The sequence below is a fragment of the Trematomus bernacchii genome, unplaced genomic scaffold (genome assembly GCF_902827165.1).
Source record: "Trematomus bernacchii unplaced genomic scaffold, fTreBer1.1, whole genome shotgun sequence".
Classification (NCBI taxonomy): domain Eukaryota; kingdom Metazoa; phylum Chordata; class Actinopteri; order Perciformes; family Nototheniidae; genus Trematomus; species Trematomus bernacchii.
The window spans coordinates 2,982,573-2,992,825 of record NW_022987409.1 but is presented as its reverse complement, the minus strand read 5'-3'; the positions used below and the strand labels follow the sequence as shown (position 1 = coordinate 2,992,825).

Sequence of the window (10,253 nt, the reverse complement as noted above, 5' to 3'; positions counted from 1 at the left end):
GCTTGTGAACAGTAGATATTTAAGTGGAGAAAACTGATAAATACTTGTAAATGTATGTATGTATGTAAACCTCCTCAGGGTTTGACGTGTTCTTGATGTGAGGCCACACATGGAGCAGGGGGAGAGCAGCAGTACGCCGACCTGATACGCAGCCACTCAGCTGATCCAGCTTAGCCTCTCAGCCATCTCATTACCACACAGCATCTGCTTAGTGTGGCCAAATGCACACGCACACAAACACACACACACACATCAGACAAACCTGCTGACATAAACATTGGCATAATGAAGCACTACAAGGCAGTTTATCTTCAAAACATTCTGCTTTATTTCAGAAAATCTTCAGGTTTTTGAACATACTAGTTTCAAAGAGGTACATTCAGCTTGGAGGTTTGGAGTGTTGAGGCTGGAGACCCAAAGGGCTGGAGGTGGGGGGGGGGGGGGGGGGGTCCCTGCTGCATGACGCAGGGCTGCTGAGGTGCCTGAAGAAGTCCACCTCCAGCCCTTTACAGACAGGGACAGCGTCCACAACCAGAGCCTCTCGTGCTTTTTTTCTTACATTTTGACATTTTCTTACAAAAGTGGCTGGAAAAAGGTTGCATTAAAAATACAATCCATCATGTTATACTTTTCATTTAGACAGGCAAAACATTAGATTTCAAGATATTTTTAAGCTCTGAAAATAGCATTTCTGATGTCACTTAAAGGTTTTATATATTTTTAACAAAGCAGGCAGCCCCTCTCAGCGTGTCCTCTTACATCCGGGGTCTCCGGCTCAGTGCAGTGTGGAGGTGACATGTGACAGAGTAAAGAATAGCATTCGTATTCCTGTCAGAAAACAAGCGGCCTTTGTAGAAAATGTCGCTGTCCATTTGTTAAGAACAAATCAGCATTAACTTAAAGGGGACCTATCATGCAAAATGCACTTTTGTACGTCTTTTATACATGAATATGTGTCCCCGGTGTTCCAGGGAACTCACCAAGTGTCAGAAAACACAACCCTCTCTATTTTCCTCCATACCCAAATCTCTAAAAAAGGGGCTGCAACGGATCTGATAAAAACTGATCCAGATTTGAACACTGTCCTGACGTCAGGACGGTGGCGCTAAGGCTATTGGGCCAACTCCACCAATCAGGAGGAGACAGCCACGGCCATTGCCGTTCGAAAGCACTGGAGACGCTGTAGTACATATGCCAGGCCTGTAGATGGTGCTGTTCTCACAGAATCAGCACTTGCAAAAACAGGGCTAAAAAAGTGCAAATTGAGCGAAATGAGGCATGGCTAAAATGCATGATCTGTTTGGCATTTTGAAGAAAAAAAAAAGTATAAATATGCCTTATATAGGTATGGTCCTACACTATATTATTCAAATATAGCATGATAGGTCCACTTTAAATGTAATCTGGCATTTATGACTGTATCTGATATGTCAGGCTACAGTCAGTGGAGTGGAATACAAGGCCAGTACTTCAAAGTACTGTACTGGAGATATGTGTGAACAGGAATCAGCATATTACTAAAGTATAAAATCCTCACACTGACAGATTTTGTAAAGCAAAACAAAAGATGAATGAAAGGTATCATCAGTAAAAGGAGTGGCATTGGTTCAGAGTTTGACTCTGGGATACTGGGAGTGTTGGGGGCGCTGCCTGTCTTTGCATGTAGGACAAAGACTATTAAAAGGGATTGGCACAGACTCACATCAGGGCTGCAGTAAAACAGACAAACTCAACTGGCACAAAGCGGACCCCTTGGACAATAAAAAAAGATTTATGTAATAAAAGTATAACATTTGTGAGTAAAAGTACAGGTAACAATAAATATGCCAAATAGACAATACATGTTTGTGAAAAAAACAGAAAACTATATTCAGAAAACCGTATCTAAAGGTGATTTATAAATGATGGCATGTTTGAATGGAATGTATGAAGCAGTACACACAAGAAGTTAGAGGAAGGAACAAAACTCTGTCTTCCTGTCAGTCAGAAAACGTGACCAAAAACAGAAGGAAGGAAATGGAGCGTGTAGCCGCACGGTGACACAAACTGTGTTGACGCGGCAGGTCGGGAGTTGATGTTCTTTACACTCCAACTTTAGCCTGCTTAGGACAATTTATGCAAACTAGATAATGAGTGATGAACATAAATACCTCATTTAGGCTTTAGTGCATGTGCGCAATGTGTGGTTATTGTGTGTGTGTGTGTGTCCTCGGGCATATTGTAATGTGCCTAAGTGACCATCTAAGCTATGAAGAAACCAGCTTCTTTAATAGTGCAGCAAATGTCTAAGCAAACTATATCTAGAGGTTCAAGTAATCCTGGTTTTCATGACACACGGAGGTGTCTGGCTTTTCTCATCCAACACGCACTTATGTAACACACACAGACACACACACTGACTTCTCACTTTCGGGTCACAATGGTGTGGACAGAATCAGATCGCATTACGTTCATCTTTTTGGCTTGGAGCTGATGTTTTTACACATCCCTATAGCTATATATACAGTACAGCACATATATTAATTTTCTCATCTTAAATTGAGTCTTAAATTATCTCTGAGGTTTGAAGATTAAGGTCTATCTCTCAATCTTGCACACACACAAACTTTTTGGATTGAGTGGTAATATGGCCGCTATTAACTCCACATATAAACAACAAACTAATAACAATATAATCTTTATATAATCATCTTTAACCTGAAAAACCATCAGTAACTTCTCTTCATGAATTATTTTGACCCGAGTGTAATTTCTGAAAATAACCATTTCAATAATAACCGTCGAAAAGTGTCATGACAATAAAGTGGAATAAACGTTCAAAGTGTAACCGTTGCAGAATATAGGACATTATGTCTTCTTTAAAATCTTTGCAGCATACAGTGACAGAACATCAATGGAGTGAAGCTTTCTTTTGAGCCGTCTTTCATGCAGGTGAACCATTCTTGGAGTGGATATTATTACAACTGCTTGTTAAAACACAGCAGTGGGATCGAGCTACTGACAAGGCAGCTGTGTATGCATTCGTTTGTAAGCTAGTATTTTTAAAAAGTAAAAGAAAGAAACTAAATCATGCCTGTCATCTGAGTAGATATAGTACAAATAATGCAGGGCACTGCTCTGCAGGCATGCGCTGGGGGGGTTGGGAGCTATAGGGAATGTGTGGAGAAGGACGGATCAGAGTCAAAAGACTGCAAAACACCTTTTCATCCCTTCCCCCATATTCATCTCTTCTTTTTCTTCTGCTCTTCTTTTTAGATGGAGCCTGATGGCAGCCAGCTCTGACCTGAATGGTACAGGACCCTGGAGGTGTTGATGCCACCGGTCCTCGCTGCCTTTCACTGGCGCTCCTTCAGGTACTTATAGGTAAGTGGTGTGACAGGTGTAATCTGGAAAAGCACAAGCAGACAGATTTTACTTCAATGTTTTCCATATGAGCTTATGCCAACTAGAAGGAGAGGACGAGACACCTTGAAACCAGAAAAATCATCAATCAAGAGAATCGGCAGTGATTGGCAACGTACCACGATACGTGAAAACCACTCAAATAAAGCATTCCCGCCACCAGAGACAAGCAGAATTTAGGAAAGGAAATGATCCCAATTTTTCTTCCAAGCAAACTGATCTTGTTGAAGCTCAGCAGTGACATTGAGCAGACACCAAACATTGAATTAGGTTTGTCTTGTGGTAGTTTACCTGGCTGTTTGTAGGAGGCCTTCCTGTGACAGCTATTGGGAGAATAGAAATGCATGTTAAACAGTGAAACCTGTAGCAGAGGGCCTGGTGCTGTTGTTAGGCAACAGTTACCGGTGATCCTGGTCAACAGTGTAACATTCAGACCTACCGACAGAGGGTGGACAAAAAAATGAAAACACTTGGACATTTAATATCAAGCTCACAAAAAGGTGTCAAGAGATGCCCCTTCACCTCTGAACACCTCCAGTGCTCTTGATATTGCTGCCAATTATTTTTCGACATCTACAGATAGTTAAAGCCCAAAGTCCAATTTGACTATATTCACTCAAGGCTTCTGTTTATTTGAGACTCACAAGTGTTTAACATTAGATTAATAAATAGGAAATTATGAAGTAAACAATCATACAAATAAATAGAGACTGAAAATTATTACATTGTGAAATTATCCGACACATTAAAAAAATTCAGCTCAATTCATCTTGCTTCTTTGCAAAAGACATTTTTCAGTTTCAGAGTTCATTAAAATGTGTAACGTTTTTTTTTTTTAAGTGATGTTTTTTCATATTCAGACGGGGCAAAGCCTGGTTTGTGATACTAAAGGAACAGTCATTCACATTTTGCCCTCTATATCTGTCATCTCTCTACTGACCGCTATCGAATATAAGCAACATAAAAAAGAAAATAAATACAAAATATTTAATAAAACAGACTGAAGAAAGTAGATTTAGAACTTAGAGGATATATATAATAAAGAGCTGAATTTTTTTAAACGTGTTTTTTCAACATCATTTCCCAATGTAATATACAATTCATTTGTGGACCATATTTTCATTATTCCACCAATGTTTTCTCTATTTATTATTTTATTATTAGATTAATCTCTACAAATACATCTTCAATATTATATCATGTCGTGTTTCTATTCATTTGTTTGCCCCCTTTATGTGATGCAGCACCAATGTCTGAGGTTAAAGCAACATCACACCATGCAGTGAATCAAGCTCAGCACTCACAAATGCATACATTGTTTTGCCAGGAAAGTAAACAGGCGACCAAAAAACACAGGTTTGTACAGTACGTGCACACAGGACGACACGACCATGAGCAAACCACAACGGTACATGAATGTCAGACTGCAGATACAATAATGACAGACCAGCCCTGCTGTTTCAAATTGTCAGATAATGAAATCCAAGCAAACTAACACCGACACCTCACGCTCACACATTCCTAGAACAAAAAATTATGAGATGGAAGGAAATGAACATTTAAAATTGGGTTTTTAAAAGCACATGCAGAAGCTAATATAAGCAGGGCTTCCAAAGGGAGGCTGAAAGGAGCATGTTTACAAAGTGTGCAGCATTAGAGCCTAGAGATGCATGTATGTGTTAAATATGTGCATAATTTGAAGTAGTAAAGTCTGACATAGAAAAGGTGCATCTCTTCAGGCGGCCAATATCAGCTCACAAAACACAGAAGAACACACTGGGTCCTGTTGTTGAATGTTTGCCAGTAAGCCTTTGATTCTGAAAACTCAAGAGTTAGGGACCAGAGAAGCTGGACAGTTTGGCTGGGAGGGGGAAGGGGGGGAGGCTGGCGAGTCTTTGATTGGCTTAAAATGGCCTGAAGCTGGTACCTGTTTAAATGACAGTATTGGACTCGTCTGAAAAGGTTCTCATGAGCAGGGGCCTGGCTGAAGACCGGGGAGACTGGTGGCCCCCGGCGCTCGAATGAACTGGCTTCATCTAGAAGGGTGAGGCAAGAGACACCAAGACATCACTACGCTGACAAACACACACTTTGCCTCTCGCTCCATCCTGTGCTCCTACTTGCACACAGACAAACATATATTGACAGGGAACACACATAGGCATACACATGTGGACAATGGAAACCAGTCCTGGGGCCTTCGTACACGCAGTTTCCTTGCAATAATATTTGTTAAGAAACCTTGGCTCTATATGAATTGGTTCATATTATTCAAAAAGCTGCTATGCTTGCACATTTCTCAAAAGCATTAGCGGTATAACACGCAGGCACAGACAGAATGCAGTGGCCCTCAGGGTTTGTGGTGAGGATCCAGGATGAGGTTGCTGACTTGAGCCTCATGCAGGTAAGTTTGGGTGCTTTGACGTGCTGCATTCACCTGACTCGACATGCGGAGGCAGCAGGCATCGAAGCAGCACGGTAGCTGGGAGGAAACACTGACTGACGCGACTGGACACACAAGAATGGAAGACTGACTGCACGTTTGGACACCCGGTCCTACTCCACACTGCTTGGGCACGCACACCTGCCCACTGACCTCACAATTTATTAAGAATATCTAAAGACAATAAATCCAGTTGAGGTTTAAAGATAAAGCCATCCCAGGATAGCATTTCTGATGTGACATCTCATCTGATTATTGTCTAACCTAATGCGTCTATCTAAGTGGGTACTGTTTAAAGCCACAGAATGCCACCTGAGTTACTTTAGAGCAGGGGTGTCAAACTCAAGGCCCGGGGGCCAAATCCGGCCCGTGACTTAACTTCATGCGGCCCCACAAGAGCTTGCAAAGAATATAATATGTTTAATATACGGTTACATGCCGATTTACAGAAGCACGTTGCCCATGAACTACATGTCCCACAATGCATCTCAAATATGCATTTTTCTCAGAATTTGACTTTTCTTTCTTAAAATGTTTACTTTTTTTTCAAAATGTTACTTTTTTCTTAGAATTTGGCTTTTCTTTTTAAATCATTTTGTGACATGCACACTGAAGAGAGTTGCAATTATTTGCCCCAGACTTCTGCTTTCAGACGTAGTTAATTATGAAGTTATTCCCCTATCCGATAATAATCCAATGCAGAGGCAATAATGTAATATAATACATTATTTTATATATATTAAATATTTATATATGTATTTTTATATATCTTAAAGTTACAACCGGCCCTTTGAGTGCAACCTTAATGCTGATGTGGCCCTCGATGAAGTTGAGTTTGACACCCCTGCTTTAGAGGGTAAGGAAGGAGTCAAACAGTGGGAGAGGAAGGACACAACAGGTAGGAAACAAGCAAGAACAAGAGTGGCAGAAACAAAAACTCAGCAGGAAGAGTCTTGAGCATAACAGCGGACAGATAGAAATAGAGACCTCAGTCGGTCCACGAGAAGCTGTGAGTGCTAGCGGTCTGCGACAACATGAAGATAGTAGATGTCCCCGAGGAAGGAAGGCGATGCTTCATCTTTAGGGAGGCAGGTCAGGCGAGGAGGAAAGGAAATAAGAGGGTGAGAGAGTAAAGGAACACGAGAGCAAGAGCACTAGTTAGCAAGAACATGTTGGAATGGTAGAAAATTAGTACAAAATAAGGTTAAAGGGGGTGTTGTTAATTAAAAAGCTTTAAAGTACTAGAATGAACACACAACCTAGAGCAGTCATTTTGATCTACGGACTGCAACATCTGCAGTATGCCAGCTCCTGCAGCTACATAAACAATTATTTATTTTGTACATTTTTAAAGGATTCTGCAACTTTGACACTTAAGCAGAACTATTGTGAAACAAACACTGTAGTTTTACACAACTGCTGTAAGGTTCCCCCTCAAATATGTGCAATACATTTGGTTTGGTTTATTACTTTTCCAAAATAAAATAAGTCTAGACACAATTTAAAAAAACAAGAGTGGATCGAATGCCCAGAAGCACAGCGCATAGCAGCAAACATCTCCAGCTGCTTGGGAAACACATTAGCCTCAAGTCGAGTTAATTGAAACGACAGAATATGTCTAGGAATTATAAATGTGTACTGCTTTTTGTTCTATGGTGATCCATACATTTTACAAACTTGCATATTGCATTGTAAAGCGTCCTTGGGTCTCTTGAAAGGCGCTATACAAATTGAAATTATTATTATTATTATTATATTGAAGGACTCAAATGTCTCTTAATTAAGACTACTTTAAGTCTAATGAGGACTAGTTATGCTCGACACGTCACCTAGGTGCAATGCGTAAATAAACATTGTAGCCCTGCAGTGTGCAAACTGTTTATTCACCTCACTTACAGCGTAACATTTGCCCTATTTGGTTTGGATCTGTGTGAATGCTCCTTTTTAGATGACTCGTCCCAAACACATAAATAAATACAATGTTGTGGTTTTGGGCAACTAGCTAACCCCAAATATCAAAAAACACAAATTGACCGTTAGCGAGAAGTTAGCATTGGGTGTGTTTTAGCTTTTAAATGAAAGCTTTGTTTACATTTCAAAACAATGTGTTTAATGTCCATTTTCTTCATGTCACCCTCATGCTCCACCTCCTGGTATAACAACACAGATAAGAGAGTTGTTGGTTGAGGCCAATAGGATTCTGCACTGAAGCATTTCTCCGTATACACAAAGTCCTGCACACCTGAGCATTTTTACCATATGAGAAGGATTTGATTTATATCCCCCTTGTAACCATACCCCACCCCAAGTCAAGGATGGGCTTTATTAACAATGACCATACCTTTGGGAAAATAAAAGGTTAAATATCACAAAAACTATACGTCAAGATTGAGAAGAGATTTTAACAGACAGACAGAGAGAGAGAAAACGTGAAGTAGAGAGTAAATGTGTGTGTTTCAGCTTTACCTGTCCAGCGTGGGGCCCGCGGGGCTTGCGGAAAACCACCAGCAGGATCTCTGGCAGTAGGCTGAGCAGGATGAGCAAGATGATGACCAGCCAGGCTGACACCGAGCTCAGCATGTTGGCAAACACAAAGTACAAACGCTGCTGCTTCAGGAAAGGCCTGCAGGAAGGAACAGTTTGGTTTAGACTAACTGAAAATGCTACAAGGGGGTTGAATAAAATACAAAATAACAGGTCACCTACAATGAATATGAGTTATCCTATCGTGAGTTGTTTTCTTACCATATTATTCCTCCCCAGAAGAAGCTGAAAAACACGTAGAAAGCCAGGGAGCCCCAGATAACAAAGTGGTTGATCCATGTCCAGTGCCGTGTGTCCAGAGCGAGCTAGAAAGGCAAAGGAAATGCACTAAATATCATGCCAAATATCCAACAACATTTGCCAAAGACAGATGTTCGGCAAGGCACTACTGTATAAATATAAGACAATAAAACCTTACCTTAAGTGTGACGGTGAAGACGAGGACAGTGAAGACAATCGTTCCATACGACCAGTTGCCAAAGACCTGGATTTGAATATCACCAATTAGCAAATGTACTTAGCAGACGATGCCTGATGAAGTAATTGAATTATCACACTCATTAAGAAAATCCAACCTGGCCATTATCCTGCAGTGCTGGGTTACCAAACAAATATCGAACACCAAAGAAGAAGAGCAGGCCGTGGAAGACTCCGAGTAAAGTCCAGTAGAAGAAGGGACCCCACCGTAACATGCCGTTCTTAGCAATCCCTCTGAAGAAATTCGAGAAGTAGAAAGATGAACAAAGTTATAATCAGTATTAAACATAGCATATAATCTCTATTATCAAAAAGGGGAACAATGACATTTCAGTGAAGAATGGGAACAGCTCTCCTTTGTGCAAATTGCCCACTCAATGTCTAATGTAGAAGTCTAAGGGGGACTTGAAAAATATGATTGATATTGATAGATCTCTACACACAAGGGCATATATCAGGTCAAAATGTATTATACAAATAAATTGAACATATGAGGTGAATGCCTAAACAGCATAATCATCAAATAGCCAGAGTGGGACGGGGCGAGAATTGTATGTGAAATGTTAAAGAAGCAGAAAGAGCTTACAAAAATGTGGCTTTGACAAATAGACCGGGTAACTTGTTTATAAAATAAATAATAATGTATACATTTATTTGAACATTGTTGCTTTTCACTTAAAGGAGGTAAGTTAGTAAGGAAGTAACATTTACATAGTACCTCAGAATGTACTGCAGATAAGCACATGTTCCCAGGTTTACCTGTAGAGGGTAGCATTGTCCAGCAGAACCTCCATGCAGATGTGCTGCTCCAAAAGGCTGTAAGCCAGGATGGGCATAGAGGTGAAGCAGATGTTGTACATCGTCAGATAGGCCGCGTCATACAGGGGCTGGGGAGGATGGGAGGATGGGAGGAGGAGGGAGGGAAAATGGGGAGGGATAGGCAAGGAGGAGGTGGACGGGGGATGGGATGGGGCAACTGGGGGTTAATATCATGGAGAGGAAAAATCTCAAACACACCACCATACGTCTCATTGTCTCATATAAGCAAGCTTATATACATCTTTCATGCAATCATGGAAGATCTGTCAGGGGCCCTGTAGCAGGAGATAATGAAATATTCCTGCTTAAAAAGATTAAAAACTAAACTTTATCAAAAATCAATGCGAGGAAAACGTTTTTATATAAACACTGTACCATTAAAAATGTATCACTTATTTCTAATTTATAAACAAGCAACTTCATCAATGTGCTCCAAACTGTAATCAGGTCATCTTATTCCTAGCTGGATTTGAATAATGTATTATATAGTATGACACACACACGGGCAGATACGCACACATGACACTATAATTATATAATATCCACATAGGATGTACCTTGGTGGCAG

At 40.6% G+C, this 10,253-nt stretch overlaps 1 protein-coding gene across 3 annotated transcripts in view; it reads right to left on the bottom strand.

Moving 5' to 3' along the window:
* Positions 1-1,755: 1,755 nt before the first annotated feature.
* Positions 1,756-10,253, bottom strand: part of atp11c (ATPase phospholipid transporting 11C) — a 44,014-nt gene continuing 35,516 nt past the window's right edge. Inside the window, exons 24-31 of one of the 3 annotated variants that reach the window (XM_034136656.1) lie at positions 9,626-9,753; positions 8,965-9,100; positions 8,808-8,873; positions 8,591-8,694; positions 8,312-8,468; positions 5,330-5,438; positions 3,694-3,725; positions 1,756-3,386 (exon numbers count right to left, since the gene is read on the bottom strand). In XM_034136656.1, the coding sequence (XP_033992547.1) occupies positions 5,334-5,438; positions 8,312-8,468; positions 8,591-8,694; positions 8,808-8,873; positions 8,965-9,100; positions 9,626-9,753 (696 nt within the window). In that variant the 3' untranslated portion in view covers positions 1,756-3,386; positions 3,694-3,725; positions 5,330-5,333. The remainder of the gene's footprint in view (positions 3,387-3,693; positions 3,726-5,329; positions 5,439-8,311; positions 8,469-8,590; positions 8,695-8,807; positions 8,874-8,964; positions 9,101-9,625; positions 9,754-10,253) is intronic. The other 2 variants (XM_034136661.1, XM_034136669.1) reach the window with 2 other exon arrangements.